The 22,601-nt window shown below is 39.8% G+C and overlaps 12 protein-coding genes across 12 annotated transcripts; 7 read left to right on the forward strand and 5 right to left on the reverse strand.

The window, feature by feature from the left end:
• Nucleotides 1-269: 269 nt before the first annotated feature.
• Nucleotides 270-1,166, reverse strand: DIC1 (Dic1p; the record flags this gene model as incomplete). Its single annotated transcript, XM_056224453.1, has 1 exon — nt 270-1,166. The coding sequence occupies one exon, from the start codon at nt 1,164-1,166 to the stop codon at nt 270-272; it is 897 nt and encodes a 298-aa protein (XP_056078370.1).
• A 945-nt stretch (nt 1,167-2,111) lies between these two features.
• ORM2 (sphingolipid homeostasis protein ORM2) lies at nt 2,112-2,762 on the forward strand (the record flags this gene model as incomplete). Its single annotated transcript, XM_056224454.1, has 1 exon — nt 2,112-2,762. The coding sequence occupies one exon, from the start codon at nt 2,112-2,114 to the stop codon at nt 2,760-2,762; it is 651 nt and encodes a 216-aa protein (XP_056078371.1).
• A 76-nt stretch (nt 2,763-2,838) lies between these two features.
• On the reverse strand, nt 2,839-3,714 carry NIT3 (putative hydrolase; the record flags this gene model as incomplete). Its single annotated transcript, XM_056224455.1, has 1 exon — nt 2,839-3,714. One exon carries the CDS (start codon nt 3,712-3,714, stop codon nt 2,839-2,841), a length of 876 nt encoding a protein of 291 aa, XP_056078372.1.
• A 760-nt stretch (nt 3,715-4,474) lies between these two features.
• LUG1 (Lug1p) lies at nt 4,475-6,898 on the forward strand (the record flags this gene model as incomplete). Its single annotated transcript, XM_056224456.1, has 1 exon — nt 4,475-6,898. One exon carries the CDS (start codon nt 4,475-4,477, stop codon nt 6,896-6,898), a length of 2,424 nt encoding a protein of 807 aa, XP_056078373.1.
• An 807-nt stretch (nt 6,899-7,705) lies between these two features.
• Nucleotides 7,706-9,529, forward strand: BUD8 (Bud8p; the record flags this gene model as incomplete). Its single annotated transcript, XM_056224457.1, has 1 exon — nt 7,706-9,529. The coding sequence occupies one exon, from the start codon at nt 7,706-7,708 to the stop codon at nt 9,527-9,529; it is 1,824 nt and encodes a 607-aa protein (XP_056078374.1).
• A 200-nt stretch (nt 9,530-9,729) lies between these two features.
• On the reverse strand, nt 9,730-10,737 carry TAL1 (sedoheptulose-7-phosphate:D-glyceraldehyde-3-phosphate transaldolase TAL1; the record flags this gene model as incomplete). Its single annotated transcript, XM_056224458.1, has 1 exon — nt 9,730-10,737. One exon carries the CDS (start codon nt 10,735-10,737, stop codon nt 9,730-9,732), a length of 1,008 nt encoding a protein of 335 aa, XP_056078375.1.
• Nucleotides 10,738-11,483: 746 nt separating this feature from the next.
• ILV5 (ketol-acid reductoisomerase) lies at nt 11,484-12,671 on the reverse strand (the record flags this gene model as incomplete). Its single annotated transcript, XM_056224459.1, has 1 exon — nt 11,484-12,671. The coding sequence occupies one exon, from the start codon at nt 12,669-12,671 to the stop codon at nt 11,484-11,486; it is 1,188 nt and encodes a 395-aa protein (XP_056078376.1).
• A 982-nt stretch (nt 12,672-13,653) lies between these two features.
• Nucleotides 13,654-14,247, forward strand: ATG33 (Atg33p; the record flags this gene model as incomplete). Its single annotated transcript, XM_056224460.1, has 1 exon — nt 13,654-14,247. The coding sequence occupies one exon, from the start codon at nt 13,654-13,656 to the stop codon at nt 14,245-14,247; it is 594 nt and encodes a 197-aa protein (XP_056078377.1).
• Nucleotides 14,248-14,692: 445 nt separating this feature from the next.
• Nucleotides 14,693-17,365, forward strand: RSC2 (Rsc2p; the record flags this gene model as incomplete). The annotated part of the gene is made up of 1 exon (XM_056224461.1): nt 14,693-17,365. The coding sequence occupies one exon, from the start codon at nt 14,693-14,695 to the stop codon at nt 17,363-17,365; it is 2,673 nt and encodes an 890-aa protein (XP_056078378.1).
• A 282-nt stretch (nt 17,366-17,647) lies between these two features.
• ADE13 (adenylosuccinase ADE13) lies at nt 17,648-19,096 on the forward strand (the record flags this gene model as incomplete). The annotated part of the gene is made up of 1 exon (XM_056224462.1): nt 17,648-19,096. The coding sequence occupies one exon, from the start codon at nt 17,648-17,650 to the stop codon at nt 19,094-19,096; it is 1,449 nt and encodes a 482-aa protein (XP_056078379.1).
• A 371-nt stretch (nt 19,097-19,467) lies between these two features.
• Nucleotides 19,468-20,787, forward strand: VPS38 (Vps38p; the record flags this gene model as incomplete). The annotated part of the gene is made up of 1 exon (XM_056224464.1): nt 19,468-20,787. The coding sequence occupies one exon, from the start codon at nt 19,468-19,470 to the stop codon at nt 20,785-20,787; it is 1,320 nt and encodes a 439-aa protein (XP_056078380.1).
• DCR2 (phosphoprotein phosphatase) lies at nt 20,753-22,495 on the reverse strand (the record flags this gene model as incomplete). Its single annotated transcript, XM_056224465.1, has 1 exon — nt 20,753-22,495. The coding sequence occupies one exon, from the start codon at nt 22,493-22,495 to the stop codon at nt 20,753-20,755; it is 1,743 nt and encodes a 580-aa protein (XP_056078381.1).
• Nucleotides 22,496-22,601: the final 106 nt, after the last annotated feature.

The following is a 22,601-nucleotide window of genomic DNA, read 5'->3' on the forward strand; positions in this document are numbered from 1 at the left end:
TTTCTTTCTCGACAAGGAATTCCATACTCGTTTAACATGATACATTTATCGGGAGATTAATAGGTGTCCAACGATTGACTGACCACTTATTGCTGCACGAGGAATGTTGGTTATCTATGTATCGGGCGTTGTTGTTGCATCGTTCTAGGCAAGAACAAGGACCTCTACGGGAGCACTTTTTATTTATCATACTTTCATTGGTAAGCTTTATTCTACTCGCTGTGTACTTCTAGAATACTATATATATATATATGCGCACATATATGTCCCTACATGTCTTCTTTCGGCATACCCACCCTGTGTTTTTTCAATTGTTCGATCGCAAAGAAAATTAGCATCGTGAGTGGTCCCAGCCTTGTGAAACTTGGTAACCACCCCCGGAACATGAAAGATGGGCCCTCTTTGCGAATAGCGTCAGCAAGGATCTTCAAAGCCGGTTGATGGTCCCCGCTGCCGTTCATGATACGTGTTTTCATGACGTCCGCTGGAGAACACACGGTGGTGGCCACCAGCCCAGCCAACAATGACGCAGTCAAATGTGTGTAATTCTTGGATGCGTCGAAATCCAACTTTGTGACCAAGTAGTTCTTGAACACATCATACGTGACGACTTGACTTGCAGTCATCAGTATGCCCCTAACCACATTGGGCTTCCAACCAGTGAACAAGGTCTTGAATCCACCCTCGTACCGATATATTCTATACACACCATCAATAGCGTTCTTGTAGTTCCTCCTCTTAGACGCCTCCAAGGCCGAATCGTTTTGCATTCTGATGTTCACAACATCTGCAAAATTCCCCGCAAGACCACCAATAGCACCACTGAACATAGAGCAAGGCAACAGATACGCCATATTAGTCAATTGCTCCTCCGGAATCACGTTCTCTTTCAACAGGTCGTACGCACCAAACCTCACCGTTGTGTATGTACATTGCCGCAACACAGCAGCGCTCAGACCGGAATACAACCCCATCACACCCTCATTAGCCAAGATGTTTTCCAACATCTTGAAAAGTGTGGGCTTGGGCATGGGAGCCGCCTGCAGTCTGACTTTGGCCAAGTCCAGAGGATGCGTCACCATGGTGGCGAAGATACCTGCTACACCCCCGTACCACCAAGGATACTTGATGTTTTTACCAGCAGATCCTTTTACGTTTGTCGACATCCCGTCCAGCTATTGTGTTGTTTACACTTCCCAGACCAAGAGAAAAGAATTTACACATAATCAGTATACGTAAATACATATATATATACACTACACCCGACGGAGCTGCCGCCACCATTGCAGCGCAATCGCTCGCCAAACAGTAGGTCTTGCAGCCTTTTTATACAAGAATACCCACGACGCACAGTTGAGAGGGCCCTTTCCTTGGCAGAGAACAGAGATTACGACGCGATGCCTTCTGCGATCGTTCCTATTATCGCGGCCTGAACTCCAACAACGACAGCGGATGCGCTGTTCTGCATATTAGGTCACGCATTCGCAAAGAACAAAGACTACACTTAGGGCCCGGCGGTGAGATTAGAATAGTCTTGCCTAACAGCCAAGACAAGGGACCCCTGGTCGAGTATCGTATGTATGCGTTTAACATATTTCGATTTCTCATCTACGGTGGAACGGGATCCTCATACGGCTTGGAAAAGCACAGTTCTTCTCACTCAACGAGGTTCTGCCTTTCATTTTTCGCTGCCTTTTTCTGGAACTCTCTTGATAAAGAAAGCGCGTTCAGTAATCGTGGCTTTGTCAGGGCCTGAGGGTGAGTGTTAGTGGCGAGCGAGCGGGCGAAACCGAAAATCGATCCCGAGTAAGGATTGCGATGGCATGAAACACAACCGAGGGACACACAATGAATGCGAGCGAACAGGGTGTTCGCAGGTTGCACTCCTTGCAAGCACATACACACGCACAACGTACACGCACACGCACACACGCAAGCGTGTATATACATATATATATATATATATATATATATATTTATATCTGTATCTATATCTATATCTTATATCTACCTAGCAATAAAATACCTCTCGGCTCTACTTCATCAAAGAATAGAGAACTAACGCAAAACTAAAGCATCGTAAAAAGCGCAAAAGAAGTAGATACATCACCATGGATCAAACTACAAATGAATCTTTAGCGTTTGAGGAGTCATCACTCACCCCAAACGTATCTAACCTGAAACCCTTCCCCTCTCAAAACGGCAAAATATCGACTCCAGTGACGGACCATAGGAGAAGACGGTCCTCCAGTGTAATATCGCATGTCGAACAGGAAACTTTTGAAGATGAAAACGACCAACAGATGCTTCCCAACATGAACGCCACGTGGGTCGACCAGCGAGGAGCGTGGTTGATCCATATCGTTGTGATTGTGCTATTGAGGCTTTTCTACTCCTTATTCCCCGGGTCCACACCCAAATGGACATGGACTTTGACCAACATGACCTACATCATTGGATTCTACATTATGTTCCATCTCGTCAAAGGCACGCCGTTTGACTTTAACGGTGGTGCGTACGACAACCTTACCATGTGGGAGCAGATTAACGACGAGACCTTGTACACGCCCACCAGAAAATTTTTGCTGATTGTGCCCATCGTGCTATTCCTGATCAGCAACCAGTACTACCGCAACGATATGACACTCTTCCTCTCCAACCTGGCAGTAACGGTGTGTGTCGGTGTCGTTCCCAAGCTAGGAATTACCCATAGACTAAGAATATCCATCCCTGGGATCACGGGTCGTGCTCAAATTAGCTAAAGGGCTCAATCCATTCACCTATATACGTATATATTACATAACTGCCATACATCATCATCTATTTTTTATATTCTCTCTAATGCGTATTGACATCAGTGTATACGTCAAATCTTCTTTGTTTCGTTAAGGGTACTGCCTGCCTGAAAGACTCAATGACCTCGGGATCCAACTCAGCATAGATAATCTCTTCTCCTTCGCCAGCTTCTGCAATGACATTGCCTTTGGGGTCCACCACTATGGAGTGGCCATACGCATGATAAGAACTCTGCAAGTTCCTTGCTGGAGAACATAGCATCACATACATTTGATTATCCACTGCTCTGCTTCTTGCCAATAAATGCCAGTGCAATGGTCCCGTGACCGTGTTAAATGCGCTAGGGTAGATCATAGCAAAAGCGCCATTGCGTGCACTTAGCATTGCTAGTTCCGGAAACCTCATATCGTAGCATATACCCACGCCGAACTTACCATATGTCGTGTCAATGGTGGTGGATTTCTCCCCAGGGCTCAAGGTTTCACTTTCATGGAACGATATGCCGTTGGGAATGTCCACATCGAAAAGATGGACCTTACGGTGTTTATCAATCAGCTTTCCCTCTTCGTTGAAAATTATGGAGGTGTTGTAAATCTTGTCTGTCTTCGGGTCCAATTCTGGAATTGTTCCTCCTACCAAGATAATTCCAAACTTTTGGGCTAAATTAGATAAAAACTTAACCGATGTCGAAGGCTCGTTCGGATTAATAATTTCAGAATACCTTCTAAACTGATCAGTAGAATATGGAGAATTGAAGCATTCGGGCAATACGACAAGTTTCGTATCTGGCTGTTCCTTCATAGCCCTTTCAATAAACGTTGCCGCTCTTTGCAGGTTAGCCTTTTTGTCAGGACTTGAGCCTGACAATTGAACCAAAGCAACTTTAATTTTTTGTGAAAGAATCTTCGAAACACTCATGTTGGTACACCTTCCTGTTATCTCATTAACTACATTGTTACAAGAGTTAAAACCGCATAGCAAGATATTACATATGACATTATTGTATGATTTCAGTATCGTGTTCGTATATAATGACGTGACTGTGTATTACTGATAAGGCTCACACTGGCTTCACATGGAAGAACTGGAAAGAAGTTAATCAACGATATTGTACTTTTCATGCAGATGGCACAGCACATCTCCTGATTAGTTGGCTCCTCTGGTGCACAGTCTACGGTCAAGAGCTTTGATCAAACTTTTACATATATAACAATGTGATGAAAGTAGTTGCATTACTAACTTAAATGAAACTTCGGAAATAGCCTTTTACTAGAACATTTGTTGGTGGTGCGAGATTTGCATCTTTTTGTTTATCTTCACTGAGCTCTTGAAGCTACTTTGATAAAGGTTATCCCAGGCCAAATATAAGGGTGTTTACGGGGAAATGTTACCCGCGCTATTTCACACTGCTAGTTAAATCAGAGGTGGAATTTGGTACATGCTCCTCTATCCGAAGAAGTTTGGAGTCAGGCTATTCCTAAACACGTCGTTTACAATTGCTTTCGTTGCTAGCTGAATGATATCTTTACTGCTGCTACTCTTATTTTTCTGTGTCTAGTCAGTGTTTAGAAGTTAGAAGCAAAATAGAAACTGCGTTCTTATTTACTTAATTCAAATTTCTGGTAATACATACACTAATCAATATTATAAGGAAAACTACTGAATTGAGAGAAGTAAAATGCCAGATTTGAAATCGAACATTTCACCAACTCAGTCTCTGGAGGGGTCTATCCCGCCTGAGATCGTGTACCAAATACTCACATACCAATTTAGGGATTTGTTAAGAAATGATCATCCAGGAACCGCAGAGAAGTTTAACGAAAATTTAACCACATTTGTCAAAAGTAATTTAACCGTTAACAAAACTTTTTCTCATATTTGTCAAGTTCTCATTTATAGATATTGTAATTTAACTACTGCGAAGAGGTTTCATGGTCTTTTGCAGACTTTGAAAGGTAATAAAACCCTCTGCAATAAAGTTGAAGTAGCTGATTTCCAAGAATTAACGTCTATTGGGCTTGGAAGGTCTAGCGAGATGAACAAAATGATTAAAAATTTAACTAACGAAACTCTTCTTGAGTTTCTGATGCTCACTAAGGCAAACTTAAGAGAATTCTTAGCATGTGAAAATATTCAAGACGATTTAGACGACAATATCATAAAGTACATCCTATCTCCGGGCAAAGTCTTGAGTGTAGTGGACTTCTGTGGTTGCTCAGGCACTAGCTTTACAGAGAGTTTTATTAAGGGCCTAGGAAAATACTATCCCAGTAAATCGATTGACCAATATCAACTGGAACCCATTCAACAGAATTATCAGATTACCTGTTTGGGCCTAAATGACTGTATTGATCTGCCATCACATGTCCTTTGGAAGATTCTGAAAATGTTACCTGAATTACAAAAACTTGACTTGTCTCATACGTCCATTGATGATAGCACTTTATACCATGGCATCCCTCACTGGAAAAATTTGACTCATCTTTCCCTGGCAACTTGTCTTCAAGTTACTCCAAGAGCGGTTCTAGAATTTTTCAGTCATCATCCAACGATTACTGATCCTGATAACACTTCCACGTTAGAATGGTTAAATGTTAGCGTCATAGCCCATTCATCGTCTTGGAACGAAGTGCATACAATGTTTTTATTAAAGAAACTTTGTCAGCATGGTCATAACAAGACTTTGCAATATCTGAATATTGGCGGCTTACCACTCCATATAGCATCATCTTTCAACGATGATCCTATTAGCGAATCCACATATTACCATCAATGTCGCGATAGTTTACAGTTTATAAAGTGGAATTTTCCAAAGTTAAAAAGCTTGAGTATAAAAGGTAATAATGTTCCAATATCTACGCTAGTAGAATTTTTAACGCCGAATGATCAAGACCACCCTGACTGTGTCCAAAAATTGAAGTTTTTGAATATTTCCGGTAATTCGTATGTTAATAAATGGACTATTCAGGATTCATTATTATACACCTGTTCTCCAACTCTAGTCGCGTTAGAAGTTTCTTTTGAATCCTGGCAACAAATTGAAAAATTAAATGATAGACATGAAATTATTGCATATAGATATAAAAATCCTAATTCGATAATTAAAGATATTGCAACTGCAGAAGAAGTAAAGTGGAAATGTTACATCGATTCTTCTTATGGCAGGAGGTACTGGTTATATAGGGCAGATCCATTTTTAAATCGTGATGACTTGGAATCTAAGTCAAATCTGACCAGGTATGATTTGGAGGGCCACAAAATTATAGAAATTATAAATCAACCAGATTTCTTAAAGTTTGCGCAAAGTAAAATCATGCTTGGCTGTGGCCTAGTTCCTCAAAGTGGTGTCAGACGTAAACTGTGCTACAGAGATTTAAAGCCACCAGTTTCCCAATTTTTGAATAGAAAAGGTGCCATCAGCCTCGGGAACACTCCATTGCCAATAATTTCTCCAACATTACCTCGTGGTGGTTGGAGAATCATTCACAATGAAAATGAGCACAACAATTATATCGATACAAATCAAATTCATACTACTGGTATTACAAGAGAGAATGCTCTATTAAGCAGACCTTCTTTGAGAGGCAGCTATGCTTCTCCGCAGGCCGACCCATATGCTGTTAATCCATCTGCAGCATCTCAAATTAGAGATGGGCTATATTGGGATAGGTCGGTGCATGATTTACGTGAGTTATCGTTGCAGGAGCAAAGAATTCAGGAATTAGCTGATGAGCAACAGGAATTAAGAACAATGGCAAACTATGAAGAAACTGACGATGAATATTTGCACGATCCTGACTTGCAACGAAGAAGGTCACAACTGCGGCTGTTCGAAAGTTCACGTTCACGTTCAGGAAATAAAGCGAGAATGAGTTTAACTGGTGAGCATTCATCCTCGGGATCGTTTTTGTCCTTCTCTCACCTCAACCACCTTCAAAAACGTAAGAATTACTATTATACACATCCGGATGAATTCATATATGATCTAAGGGACCCTCGAACAACTCAGAGGTATAGGTTGCATTTCGAAGTAGTTAACGAATATCAAGTTTTTGGGTGCATTGAGCGTGGAATGTATCGATACTACAGTTTAAAAGCATAGAGTTTCTTTTTACACTTCACCTCCTGATCATTCCCCCGCTCTCGTCCTGTGTATATATAATTTCTATAATTGGTAAAATATTGCATGCGTTATCTGTCATTTAGCTAGAACTCTTTGTATACGAATTCAATGATTGCAGCATATTCCCTTACACCTAATCAACTGATCGAAGAATGTCTCGAAACGTTAAATGATTCTCAAATTTTCCTTTTTCATTTCGTAAGGGAGAGTCTGTTCCCTCCGAAAAAGGTAAACATTGTGAAAAAATAATCCAAAAATGAACATAAAAAACAATTAAAAATGATTTACTCATCCACTCAATGGAGTGGGCAAAACTTCATGATACTAACGCTAAAAGAGCTAGAACAAAGTTTATTGTGGTGTGTTTTTTCATTGCGCGTTAGGGACACTTTCAAGAATAACTTCGTTTTTAATCCCATTCCCTTCAGTTATTCATAACCCATACTTAGAATAGGCAATTGATTTCAGTGGAAAAGTAATAGAGGTATCCAAGGACAACTGGAAGCTTTCCAGTCACGTATTTATTTTGTTTAAGCATTCAACGGAAGAAAGAAAAATTGCCCACTTAAAATTTTTATATTCAATTCTTCGCAGTTTTTAAATTTGATCAGTTGCCGATATACGTTTCATTTCTTTTGATAAGAAAACAAATCCCATTCCCCTCGCTATTTTGATTCTATTTCAACCGTAAATTTTCCATACTCTTAACAGCTTTTTTAGTTCCAAGGGTTTTCCCAATACCCAATATCTTTTTACTTTTCACATTTTTTTGATCCTACATGAAGTATGATTCAATCAGACGAAGACAATTTTGACTCTTCTGAAACAACAGAATCAACGTCATACAGTAGCTCTTCATCTGCATCAATTATTACACACCCTAGAACATCCTTATTTCTGGAGAATATTGAGGGAACACGAGGGAACCTCGATGCCGAAATAGAGATGGCTACTGTTGCTTATGAAAGCACTAGTAGAGGCCAAGGTTTTGCTGTATATATTAACAACGAAAGATTTTCCCAGATAATGGGAGCATCCACAAGTTCTAGCTCCAGCAGTGATTCATCTTCAATAACACAATTCCACGATACCCATGATAATAATATACCAAGTCACATCACAGTACAAGCTTCCCTTCGACGAGATAATGAAGAAGGTACACCTTCAAGAAAGGTTACTCCTTCACAAAATGTAGCGATACGGCCAGAAAGGACTTTGAATTCACCGTCTTCACAAAGATTAAGTTGCGCACTGACAATATCAACTTCAGTCCTTATGGGAGAAGATGCCGAAGGGAGCCCTTTAGAGCAAGAACATAGCAGGGTCGTATCTTCGTTATACTCGTCTTTGGCTAATCGCGGGAACGATGAGCCAAAGAATGGAACACCTTCACGTCCTACTTCAAGTGGACGGAATGAAACAATGGAACACTCATTCTTTTCATACCATTACGATGACACTTTGGAACCGGATGTCGAAGAAGCTGTCAAACTAACGAAAAATAAAATTTCCAGTGTTAATTTTATTAGTACAACAGATGGCCAAGACCGAGATGGGAGTCAAGATAAAGACATAGAACAAAACGAACTTGTGACCGAGTCAAAGTTTATACCACATAAATTAAAAATTCCAGAGAAGGCTGGATCAATAAAGTCATCGATAAGTGATGAGTCATACTTGTCAGGTGTACCAGGTACGGCTGTAAGGATGATAAAGATTCCTCAAAGTCCATCTTTAATAGGTAACATACTGATTCCATTACACGAACGTGATACTGGTAACGAAGGCTCCTCTAAAGATTATATTAAGCTCAATAATGAAGAGCTTTTTCGTTCAAGCTCTATGCACAAGCCTTCTTCATCTTTAGAGGAAGAAGGTCCACCAATCGGAGTACCTTCAATCCCTGTCTTAAGAAGTGTATCAGGATCGAGTAAATGGGCGAAGACATCTCAACTCCTAACATTTAAAAATTCAAGTAAATTTGATACATGCTCACCACATGAAGGACATACTTCGTCTTCTCCATTAAGTGAAACAAACAACAGTAAGAGTAAAGCACTGCCGGAACATGGACGATCTATTGTGTTAGCTCCCATAAAATCGCAAAGCTCAGAGTCCTGCCCAGAAGAAATCCCCACAATAGAAAGACCAGCTCGAAGTTTACGACCAACAAATCAAGAGAAAAAGGACAGTAGAAGAGAAGATAATGACGATGGTAGAAACATAGACCTGGAGGCAAGACTGCCGATCCAGCATATCGACACCTCATCAATTCATTCGTTTGATTCAGTAAAAAATGGATTTAAGGACGTTTATAGCATTGAAAGCATCATAGTGGTCATACTTTGTTGTGTTTTGGTGCCGCCGCTATTTTTCATTATTGGTTGCGGTTCAAGAAGCAAACTGCTTTCGGACTATAGATTAATGAGATTACTCATGAATAAGGAACACCGAGCAGCTTTGCTGCAGGGATTCATATGGGATGTTGATTTAAAATGGTTTCGTATGTTATGTCTTATCCTAGGGGCTGGCGAAACAATTATTGTGATGGCTGGTATCGCTATCGGCTTTGGCGTAGGCATCACACGAGAAGATAAATCGATTCACTGACTTTTCTCGTACAGAGAGAAGGTTTGTAATAGTATTAGGATAAAAAGAATCTTTTTGTCTCGTTAAAGCTACATATATATAGGGTCTTTTCATTAATGTATATATATAGGCATTGACGTACTTCTGTACATGTACTCGTAAGTGGCCAAAAGAAACGTCAGTAAAGATATGGCCTATAACGTTATTTTCGAAATACTTGCTTAAGCAGTAACTTTCTTTTCAATCAAGTCGAATAAAGTAACAATATCGGCAGAAAACTTTCTGATACCATCGGACAACTTCTCAGTGGCCATGGCGTCCTCATTCAAATCAAATCTGAATTTGGATTCGTCACTGATGTAAGAAATCTTGTCTCCAGCTTCTTTCTTAGCGGAGGCAGGATCCAATACTCTTGGGAAAGCTTCAGTGCTATTCATCAATTTGTCTAACAAAGCTGGAGAGATGGTTAGATAGTCAACACCGGCTAAGTTTTTGATTTCGTCTGTGTTTCTGAAAGAAGCACCCATAACGATGGTCTTGTAACCGTACTTCTTGTAGTAGTTGTAAATACTCTTAACAGAAACAACACCTGGGTCAGCTTCACCAGAGTAATCTTTACCAGTACTAGCTTTGTACCAGTCCAAAATTCTACCAACGAATGGGGAGATCAAAGTGACTTGAGCTTCTGCACAGGCAACAGCTTGAACGAAGGAGAATAATAGAGTCAAGTTACAGTGAATACCATCCTTTTCTTCCAATTCTTTGGCGGCTTGAATACCTTCCCAAGTGGAGGCAATTTTGATGAGGACTCTTTCCCTGGAGACGCCTTCTTCTTCGTATAGTTTAATGATGTGTCTAGCCTTTTCAATAGTAGCTTGAGTGTCAAAAGACAATCTAGCGTCAACTTCAGTGGAGACTCTACCTGGGACAATCTTCAAGATTTCCTTACCGAATTCCACTAACAATCTGTCCACAGCACTTTCCACCTGTTCTTCAGTAGTCTTACCATGCTTCTTACCATATTCCACAGCAACATCAATTAGCTTGGCGTAAGTTGGTTGTTTAGCAGCAGCCAAGATCAAAGATGGGTTGGTGGTAGAGTCCTGAGGTTGGAATTTGGCAATAGACCCAAAATCACCAGTGTCGGCGACGACCACAGTGCCAGAGGCTTTCAGTTGTTCTAAAGAGTTGTTAGCTACCTTTTGTTTCTTTTGGGCTGGTTCAGACATTATGTACACGTATATGTGATGTGAAGAGTTCGAGAAGTTTTTACTACCGTACTAAAAAATACCTTAAAAATTATCCACTTAAGAAGTAGGAGGTCAAGAAATATAAAGAGTAGGAAATATAGAGAGTGGGAAATCTTCAAGAATAGGAAACACCCAAGTAGAGGCACATATATATATTCAAATAACACACACACATACACACTCCTACACACACACATATATATATATATGGGCGTGCGTATGTTAGTATATACGATTCGTAGGAAAAGGGGCCGTCGACCAGACGTGACTTGCTGACTTGGACAAATTGACCTCAACATAGCTCAAGCAGTCACATTTTAGTTCCGCTTTATGCCGTGTTTTCAGTCCACGACGGTAGCTCATAACGCCGCGCTAATGCCGCCATGTCACAGAAACCGGTAGCTTAGTCAAAACAGGAAAGGAAGTTGAAGTTGGTTTGGCTGGCTTTTTCACTTGCATGTCTATTCCCAGATCAATTATTTATTAGGTTTTCAGTTTGATTTTTCGATTTAATTAGATTATTCATTGAATCATAATAAATATGTAAAAAATATATAGGTTGAAGCGGCCTTAGAAAAGCATGGCTTCCTAATGTACAGATGTATGTCGGATGAAAAAAAAAAAAATAAAAATGGTGATACTTGGGTCAATTCAATTGACTATGACTTGATGTTGTAGAAATTCTAAGAGAAAAAGTTTCCAGCACTTGATTATTGTTTTCCTCTTTATTGGTTTTCTGGTCTCAACTTTCTGACTTCCTTACCAACCTTCCAGATTTCCATGTTTCTGATAGTGTCTAATTCCTTTTCTAGCTTTTCTCTGTAGTCAGGTTGAGAGTTGAATTCCAAAGATCTCTTGGTTTCGGTACCATTCTTGGTAGATTCGTACAAGTCTTGGAAAACAGGCTTCAAAGCGTTCTTGAAAATTGGGTACCAGTCCAAAGCACCTCTTCTGGCGGTGGTGGAACAAGCATCGTACATGTAGTCCATACCGTACTTACCGATCAATGGGTATAGAGATTGGGTGGCTTCTTCGACAGTTTCGTTGAAAGCTTCGGATGGGGAGTGACCATTTTCTCTCAAGACGTCGTATTGAGCCAAGAACATACCGTGGATACCACCCATTAAACAACCTCTTTCACCGTACAAATCAGAGTTAACTTCTCTTTCAAAGGTGGTTTGGTAGACGTAACCGGAACCAATGGCAACAGCCAAAGCTTGAGCCTTTTCGTGAGCCTTACCGGTGACATCGTTCCAGACGGCGTAAGAAGAGTTGATACCACGACCTTCCTTGAACAAAGATCTGACGGTTCTACCGGAACCCTTTGGAGCAACTAAGATAACATCCAAGTCCTTTGGTGGCTCGACATGAGTCAAGTCCTTAAACACTGGGGAGAAACCGTGGGAAAAGTACAAAGTCTTACCCTTGGTCAACAATGGCTTGATAGTAGACCAGGTTTCGGATTGAGCAGCATCAGACAACAAGTTCATGACGTAGCTACCCTTCTTGATAGCTTCTTCAACAGTGAACAAGTTTTGACCTGGAACCCAACCGTCTTCGATGGCAGCCTTCCAAGAAGCACCATCCTTACGGACACCAATAATGACGTTCAAACCATTGTCTCTCAAGTTCAAACCTTGACCGTAACCTTGAGAACCGTAACCAATCAAGGCAAAGGTGTCGTTCTTGAAGTAATTCAACAACTTTTCTCTTGGCCAGTCAGCTCTCTCGTAAACAGTTTCAACGGTACCACCGAAGTTGATTTGTTTCAAACCACGGGTAGCAATCATTGGCTTAACGAAACGGGCAGTTGGTCTGCTGTAGGCAGCAGCACGGGTAGCCAAAGCAAAGGTTCTCTTAGCGGTGACGACACGGGAGTTGCAAATCAATCTAGCGGCTTGAGCTCTCAACATATTGTTTTCTTATTTGATTAGTTGGTAGGGTAAAAAAAATATAACTCCTAAAGGTTAGGTTGTATATACGTTTCTTGTATTATCTCTGTATAGACTGTCCACAAGAAACAGAAAAAAGTGAGTTTAGGATGCCCTTGACTAAGATTAGCTCATCCCTTTTATACAAAATTTTTCATTTTTTTTTTCAAGATACTTGTGCCAATTAATTTTTTCTTTTCTGCGTCTTGCGACGTGATGAAAATTTCGCTTGTTGCATGCTGAGCGGGAACGGGCTTGAGTTGAGCGCGGGCTAATTGCCAAAGGTAAGTGAGTCACTGAAGTACCGCGGTACTTCAGTGACTCCTGCTGGACCCGGTACCGGAGGAGACCGCTATAACCGCACTTCAATTATGGTTTCAGAGGTACCTCAGCGGCACTTTAGAAGTTTGGCAGTAACTACGTTTATGATTGGAAATAGCTCTAGCACCCTTGTTTAGCCGTGGCGTATTCAAGTAACTCGATGCTCCATCTCTCACGGTAGAAAAAAGAATATGTAAATACACAGATCGCAAGATGAGCTATCACGTAAAATTGTATAGGTCATACAAACGAGTTTTATTATCTGTTATGTATTTTTGTGTTACACAAAACAGTGTTCCTGCTTTGAGTATATAGGTTTGTGAGAGATAAAAGTTAAACCTGATTCTATATATAAATGCCTGAAGACAAGTGGTGGCATCTGTTTTGAACTAGCGGTCCTTCTTCTCGCATCTTAAACCGTTAGTACTGTCATATACTATTATTCCAGACTTTGTACCTTCTTTCCGGGTAAGAGAGATTTTAGGGATACAGAATATGGAAAAACAGAATGGCCAAGCTTTACGCAAGATTAATTCTGTATGATCATTTCTTGTAGGGCAAGAGAGATTATTGTTTACCTATAAAAAATTTTTTGACTACTTTTACCACTTCACTCTAACAAGAAGTCAAAATATATAAAAAGATGTCTGTTTGTTTAGCCATCACAAAAGGTATTGCGGTTTCCTCTATAGGCCTCTACTCTGGGCTTTTAACCTCTGCTTCGTTGATCACCTCTACCACTCCCCTAGAGGTTTTAACAGGATCTTTAAGTCCCACTCTAGCTGCTTTGAAAAATGCGGCCACTGCTTTGGGAGCCTTTGCATCGACTTTCTTCTGTGTAAGCTTCTTCGGCGCACCCCCCTCATTAAGACATCCTTACTTATTGTACGGCATGCTTGCAGCTCCATTATCCTCGTTTGTTTTAGGGTGTGCATCCTACTGCAACTCCAGAAAGTATAGCAAAGTCTCCAAGGAGTCTTCTTTATTCCCCGAAGACAGCAAACCTGTTGTTTCCGAGCTAAGCGATTCTATCATTGATTTAGGCGATGATGTTCATGCTCCAAAAAATACGTCCCGCGATGAGAAAATTTGTGCTACCACACCACCCAAGCCAGCAGAGGCGTTACAAACTGGTCCTCCAATCCATACTAAAAACCTTATCGCGGCAACCGCTATCGCTATTCTTGGCTTCGTGCAAGCCGTTATTGGTGTCTATGGTGAGGGACAATTTATCTAGTGTTTCCAATTCACTTATTTATTTTCCCTAGAAATATTGCAATAGTCTGTATTTGACTATTTTCTCTTCTAAAAAAGACAAAGTTTGTAGTTAGTTATTCGCAGTTTTTATATATTCCTTTGAAGTATAAAATATTGAAACGTTAGTGTGTTAAAAAAAGCGCATCCACACACACACACGTGTATATATATGTCTATGTACATCTATATAAAATAATACATTATAATTTAATTATCAGTACATATTCTTGGCATTTTGTTAGATATTACTGTCACTATTTGTTCTGACCCGGCCGAGAGTCTGGCAGGAATTCGTATGCTAGAGTGAGAAAACAGAAAAAACAACACAGATGAAAAAGTATTGGTAACAGTTCAATACGATATTTAAAAACACAGCACGTCGCGCAGAACCAGACGAAGCGGAGAATATTCTATACTGACAGTGCATGATGCCTGATGACAATTCGAACTCCTCCACTCAAAGTTCAAGCGCATTGTACAAAGATTTGAGGAAAGAATATGAATCTCTTTTCACTTTAAAAGAAGATTCTGGTTTGGAAATTTCACCGATATTTAATGTACTTCCAACAAAAAAGGACTATCCGGACTACTACGCAGTGATCAAAAACCCTGTATCTTTCAATACTTTAAAAAAACGTATTCCGCACTACACAGATGTGCAACAATTTATGAACGATGTTGTACAGATTCCATGGAACGCCAAAACCTACAATACAAGAGATTCAGGAATATATAAATACGCGTTAGTTCTTGAGAAATATTTAAAAGGCACGATTTATCCTAATTTGAAGGAAAAATATCCGAAATTAGAGTATCCTGATTTAGGCCCATTGCCCGATGAACCAGGTTATGAAGAGTTTCAACAGAAATTAAGAGAAAAGGCTGAAGAAATAGCGAGAGCCAATGCCGCCAGAGCCGAATCTAACTCTATAATTAATTCTAACGAAGCAGCCAGAAAGTTGAGAAAGACTCGTACTGCCTCTGTTAAAAGAGAATCCGAACCAGGGACGGATACAAATAATGATGAAGACTATGAGGCTACAGATATGGATATCGATAACTCCAAAGATGCTGATTTCCCTGATTTGATCAGAAAGCCATTAATAAACATTAATCCCTATACTCGGAAACCATTGAGAGACAACAGGTCAACCACCCCATCTCACTCTGGCACTCCACAACCACTGGGCCCAAGGCACAGACAGGTTTCGAGAACTCAGGTAAAGCGTGGGAGACCACCAATAATCGACTTACCATATATCCAAAGAATGAAAAATGTCATGAAAGTCTTGAAAAAGGAGGTCCTTGACAGTGGAATCGGTCTAACAGATCTTTTTGAAAGATTGCCCGATAGACACAGAGATGCCAATTATTATATTATGATTGCTAATCCAATTAGTCTCCAAGACATAAATAAAAAAGTTAAAACTCGTCGCTATAAAACATTTCAGGAGTTCCAGAATGATTTTAATCTTATGTTAACCAACTTTAGAATTTCGCATAGAGGCGATCCGGAAAGCATAAAAATTTCAAATATCTTAGAGAAAACCTTTTCCAGTCTGGCAAGATTCGAATTATCCAAACCGGACAGAAGTTTCATTCCCGAGGGTGAGTTGAGATATCCTCTAGATGAAGTTACTGTGAATAATATATCTTACCACGTGGGAGACTGGGCACTTCTTCGAAACCAAAATGACCCTCAAAAACCTATAGTCGGTCAAATTTTCAGGTTATGGAAAACGCCAGATGGGAAACAATGGTTAAATGCCTGTTGGTATTACAGACCCGAGCAAACTGTGCATAGAGTGGATAGGTTGTTCTACAAGAACGAAGTTATGAAAACAGGCCAGTACCGTGATCATTTAGTATCAAACTTAGTTGGAAAATGCTATGTGATACATTTTACAAGATATCAACGTGGCAATCCCGATATGAACTTGGAGGGCCCGTTATTCGTATGTGAATTTCGTTATAATGAATCAGATAAGATTTTTAACAAGATTAGAACATGGAAGGCTTGCTTGCCAGAAGAAATCCGTGATTTAGACGAAGCTACCATACCGGTAAATGGTAGAAAGTTCTTCAAATATCCCTCTCCCATTAGACATCTACTATCTGCGAACGCAACGCCACATGATCGCGTTCCGGAGCCAACAATGGGATCTCCTGATGCACCACCATTAGTTGGCGCCGTTTATATGAGACCTAAGATGCAACGTGACGATTTGGGAGAATATGCAACATCCGACGACTGCCCCAGGTATATTATTAGGCCCAACGATTCTCCAGAAGAGGGTCAAGTGGATATAGAAACAGGAACCATCACCACGAACACACCGACAGCAAATGCCCTTCCGAAAACAGGCTACTCGAGTAGTAAATTGGCCAGTTTAAGATATAATAGGTCTTCTATGTCGTTAGATAACCAGAATTCTGGTGGTCAACAACAAATACCGCTATCAAGGGTTGGTTCTCCAGGCCCGGGAGGTCCACTTACTGTGCAAGGTTTAAAACAACATCAACTACAACGATTACAACAGCAGCAACATCAATACCAGCAACAGAAAAGATCACAAGCGTCACGTTACAATATTCCAACAATTATTGATGATTTAACATCACAAGCATCAAGGGGTAATTTGGGAAACATATTGATTGATGCTGCCTCTTCGTTTGTCTTACCTATTTCTATAACAAAAAATGTAGATGTTTTACAGCGTACTGACCCCCACAGTCAGACAAAGAGATCCGGAAGAGAAGAGATGTTTCCATGGAAAAAGACGAAGGGTGAGATATTATGGTTTAGAGGACCCAGCGTTATAGTAAATGAACGAGTAATAAACTCAGGTGACGCACACTTGGATCGACCATTAAATAGATGGTTCAATACCAACAAGAGAAGAAAACTGGAATACGAAGAAGTGGAAGACACCATTGAAGAGGGGACTGAAAGAGATGAAACTGATGACGCCATTGAGCCAGACGTTGAGAATGAGAAAGAATCCTTGCCAGGCCCATTTTCTCTTGGATTGAGACCCTCGGCAAAGTTCACGGCGCACAGACTCTCTTTATTGCGACCACCTTCGTCATCTCTATGATCGCATTTATTGCGAGAGTGATGACAGCATTATCCCTCCCTCTCGCGTATTACCCTCCGCGAGCAGAGTCAAACTTTAAGCAGAACAGGAAATGAAATAAAATAGAAGTTATTATATAGTAGGAAGACATCTATAGATTCATTATCGTTGTATTAGTAGTAACCATATAAAACAATTACACTTTCATTCGGATCCATTTTAGATTTCTTTTCCCAGAAGTCAAAGCCTAGTCAGCGAACTGTTACAACCAAAGCTAGAATAAACCAACCATTATAAAATAATATGTCAGACTACGACAATTACGCTACGCCATTGTCTTCTAGGTATGCCTCTAAAGAAATGTCAGCCACTTTTTCTTTGAGAAATAGATTCTCTACATGGAGAAAACTATGGTTAAATTTAGCCATTGCTGAAAAGGAACTGGGCTTGACTGTTGTCACAGATGAAGCCATTGAGCAAATGCGTCAACATGTCGAAATTACCGATGACGAGATCTCAAAGGCTTCCGCTCAAGAGGCCATTGTGAGACATGATGTTATGGCACATGTCCATACATTTGGTGAAACTTGTCCAGCTGCTGCTGGTATCATCCATTTGGGTGCTACTTCCTGCTTTGTTACAGACAATGCTGATTTGATCTTCATCAGAGACGCCTACGATATCATTATACCAAAACTTGTTAATGTAATCAACAGATTGGCCAAATTTGCTATGGAATACAAGGATTTGCCCGTATTGGGTTGGACTCATTTCCAACCAGCACAATTGACTACTCTGGGTAAGAGAGCTACCCTGTGGATACAAGAATTATTATGGGATTTAAGGAACTTTGAAAGAGCTAGAAATGATATCGGGCTGCGTGGTGTTAAAGGTACTACGGGTACTCAAGCATCATTTTTGGCGTTGTTCCACGGTAACCATGATAAAGTTGAAGCCCTTGACGAAAGAGTCACTGAATTATTGGGTTTCGATAAGGTGTATCCAGTCACCGGTCAAACTTACTCGAGAAAAATCGATATTGACGTATTGGCTCCTTTATCTTCCTTCGCTGCAACTGCACACAAAATGGCGACTGATATAAGATTATTGGCCAACTTGAAAGAAGTTGAAGAACCCTTTGAGAAAACACAAATTGGATCTTCCGCTATGGCCTACAAGAGAAACCCAATGCGTTGTGAAAGAGTCTGCTCCTTAGCTAGACATTTGGGTTCTTTGTTCAGTGATGCGGTTCAGACTGCATCCGTCCAATGGTTCGAAAGAACTCTAGATGATTCTGCTATTAGAAGAATATCCCTACCAAGTGCGTTCTTAACCGCAGATATTTTATTATCTACCTTATTGAACATCTCATCTGGTTTAGTTGTGTATCCAAAGGTTATTGAAAGAAGAATTAAAGGTGAACTACCCTTCATGGCCACTGAAAATATTATCATGGCTATGGTAGAAAAGAACGCTTCCAGACAAGAAGTCCATGAGCGTATTAGAGTACTTTCTCACCAAGCTGCTGCTGTAGTAAAGGAAGAAGGTGGTGAAAATGACCTGATTGAACGTGTAAAGAACGATGAATTTTTCAAGCCAATCTGGGAAGAATTAGATTCTTTACTAGAACCATCCACTTTTGTCGGTAGAGCCCCTCAACAAGTTGAAAAGTTTGTCCAAAAAGATGTTAACAACGCTCTGCAACCTTTCCAAAAGTATCTGAATGATGAACAAGTCAAGTTGAATGTTTAGAGGTTTCTGCATGAACTAATAACGTCTATGATTCCATTATACTGTACTACTGAGGATATGACAACTCTTTACTTATGTACATTCAAATAAAACTCATAAATAGATGTTATCTATCTTGTTCAATTTATTATACTTGGCAGTGTTTTCACTTCCATTTCATATAACACTTTTCATTTTTCTTTATTTTGGCTCACACTTTTTGCAATGTAAATGTTCCAAAAAAAAAGGAAACTCATACTGCTGAGATAATTGAAAAAAGCCATTTGAAAGGACGTGTACACTTATAGAAAGAAACTGGAGTCTACTACCTATGAAAAGTTCATTGAATTGATGCCATCTTCTTTTGGGAATCGTACGCATAATTTAGAAATATGAACCAATTTTTACTAAGTCGAAGGCAAAGACACCTTCGTGTGATTTGCTTTCATAACATAAGTCTCTTTAAGACCAACGGAAACTCTTTGTTGATGAAAAAGTATGGTGGTTTGTTCGTGCCATGCTTTTTTGTTTTAGAATCTATAAGGGGAGAATTGCTTTATGTGAGCGAGGTGCAATCGGATTCCTTACGTAAACTCTGTTTCCAGGAATTACCAAAACTGACTGGTGCATCTACTATGATTATATTAAAATTGGTAGGACGGGTTCCGAGTGAAGTTTTGTGTGAAATAAGTTTTGATAAAAGGAGCAGCCTTGGCGATAAATGGTGTATTTTATGCACTTACACAATAGATCTTAATAAGCTACAACCTATCAATGAAGACGCGGTTTTAATTACAGGCACTAACACACCAGTACTTGGCTTGATAGACGGATCTTACACATTATTAATAGAAAACACTAAACCGATAAAGGGGCCTGTCAGTTTGCACAAAAGGAATATAAGTCAAGTCAAGATCAAATCTTCACTGGCATATAGTTCTTTGCTCAAATTGAATAAGTTATTAGAGTATTCTTCACAAGTTCATGAAGAAATCAATGACATCTCCAAAAAAATAGAACAGGGCTTTCCGTTGCATAAAAACCAAAACCATTGGTACATAAAAACTGTACAGAAGTCTATAAAGTCTCTACAAAGTGAGACATTACAAAGGAAAACAAAAAAAACACATATGGAAATGACACAACTCGAGAATAGTGACACTATCAATCATTCCAAAACTGAATTATCGTTGATATCACAAGATGAGCCCATAAACGATGACTATGGAAGCATATACTCTAGATTCGTTCAAATCAAGGATAGATTGGATCAATTAAGGTTCAAAAAATTATATCAGCTGGTAAAAATCTTTCATTCAACAGACTTGTTTAACCCGGATAGAGGTTTTGTTCGCTTCAACAGGCCTTCTAGCATAAGCAATATTATCAACGTGCTCAACCTAAAACCCCTAAACATCGGAATCTTATTTAGACAAGCTGATGAATCTGCAAGGCACAGAGAATATATAAACAGCCAATTGGGTTATTATCTTTTATTTCTCCATTTGACAGCAACTCAAATCTTCAAAGCCCCTTTACCCTATAAACTAATGTATTATGGCAGTACTTCAGTGATCGAAAGTCAGTATCCGTTCTACTTTACTGATTCAATGATCGCCAAACATCAGGCAAAACTGATTAGAGCAATGCATTACTTTAATGCTGACATTTTACAATTTAAGCAAGTATTGGAGAATTACTGTCCAACATAGACTGGTAATCAAAAATCTCTCTTGGACTACCATTCAGTCTTTTCCATGTGTGTATATTATTCTCACCTACATTAATTTCATAAATACGGATACGTCTTTCTGTACCTCCATAGCCAGCATAACCACCTTCTCCACCTCCGCCGCCATAGCACAACCAAAGTCGGTTTGGTGTAGAGTCATCTCGCAGACAATAATCATTACAATGATCATGCCCACAACTGATGACATCTACACCCAGCTTGTCTAGAGTATTTAATCCCTCAGAATTATATTTTGGTGCTGTAACACCCTCTTTGTAAGTCCCAACAAGAGGGTTCCTCTCTCCAGGATGTGTCTTTGATTCAACGTTCAAATATTCTGGTAAAGGAATGTGAAAAAAAGCCATCGAAGGCCCGGTTTTAAGTTTCAAATTTTCATGATAATAATCTTCAATATATTTCCACTGCGATTCTTTGATCCAATCGTAACCAGGATAAATTTTACCAACCGTGGAATATTTATGGGAGTCCAAAAAATAAAGCGTACTTACTGGGAGTTCAGTGCTCTTATTTGAGAAAACCTGCCAAATATAATTACCTACTCCGAATGAGTTATCCTGCGTATCATAGGGACTGAATTTAAATAGGGAATATGGCAATTCTGAAGCCAATTCAGACAACTGCCAGCGCGTTAAGCTTCCTTCATCATCATGATTTCCCCACACCATGGCCCATGGAATTTTTCTTGCAATTACTGGCGCTACTGCCTTCAATAATACAGTTTCTGAGTCTTGAATGGATCTGTCGCCCATAATTTGATCACCACTAAAAACGACCAACTGTGGTTTTTCATTGTCAAGAACTTGTTCAATAAAAATTTTTGTTTTTGGGTCAGCTTTGCAAGCTTCATGTTTTGGAAATTCATCAAGGCATTCAGACTCTCCCACCCCCAAGTGAAGATCTGCTAGTTGGACAATTTTGAATTTGCCTTCATTGGTTACTTGTAATCGTTGAGGTCCTGTGTTTACTGAATTAAAACCAACAAATCTGTAAGTTAAATAGGCAGGTTCACTGTAGGCATACTGCACTAAGGGAAATTCTTTTTGTAGAGTCCAGTTTGCTCTTGGTTGGACACAATCAACGCCAAAGAGGATATTGACCTCGCTTATAAAACTTCGATTCTGTAAAAGTTCCAAGCTGATAGGTTCAAATGAAATGGATAAATCCTTAAATGATAGAGACTGTTCTGTAGAAACGTTGGAAATTCCGGTGATAGCATTGACATCTAACTTTTCTAGGTTAGGTCCGAAGTAGCGCAACGAGGCAAGGTATAATACATCGTAATACAAGTATTCTGACTTCCCAAACCACCTACTTCCAAACGAACCTCTCAAATCCTTATGAATTCTTTTCCTTTCCACGGCTAAGTGTTTATTAGTTGAGCTTGATTTAAGCTCATACCGATTAAAGCATCTTTCATAGAAACGGCCGACATGAAAACATTCAACATAGCCAATATTTATGGCTAGTTTATCGGCAGATGAGAAACCTTCTAGACCTTTATTTTGAAGCCACTCTCCGGCATCCGGTACTATTGCGACCTCATCATCAGTGCCAAAGGTATACTTTTGAATTCTTGATGCCCGTAAATGGTCATAATAAAAAACAGCAATAACTGCAAAGACCAACAAGTACAACAAAAATCTTTGATATATCCTCGGTAGCCGCATTATTGTCAGATATAGATACAGAGTTGGTCTCCAATAGTCGAGTCTAATACAGTGGCCAAAATTTTAGTGTTCCATGAGGATTACGTTTTGAAAAACATCAACACTA

The sequence above is a fragment of the Saccharomyces mikatae genome (genome assembly GCF_947241705.1).
Source record: "Saccharomyces mikatae IFO 1815 strain IFO1815 genome assembly, chromosome: 12".
Lineage (NCBI taxonomy): Eukaryota > Fungi > Ascomycota > Saccharomycetes > Saccharomycetales > Saccharomycetaceae > Saccharomyces > Saccharomyces mikatae.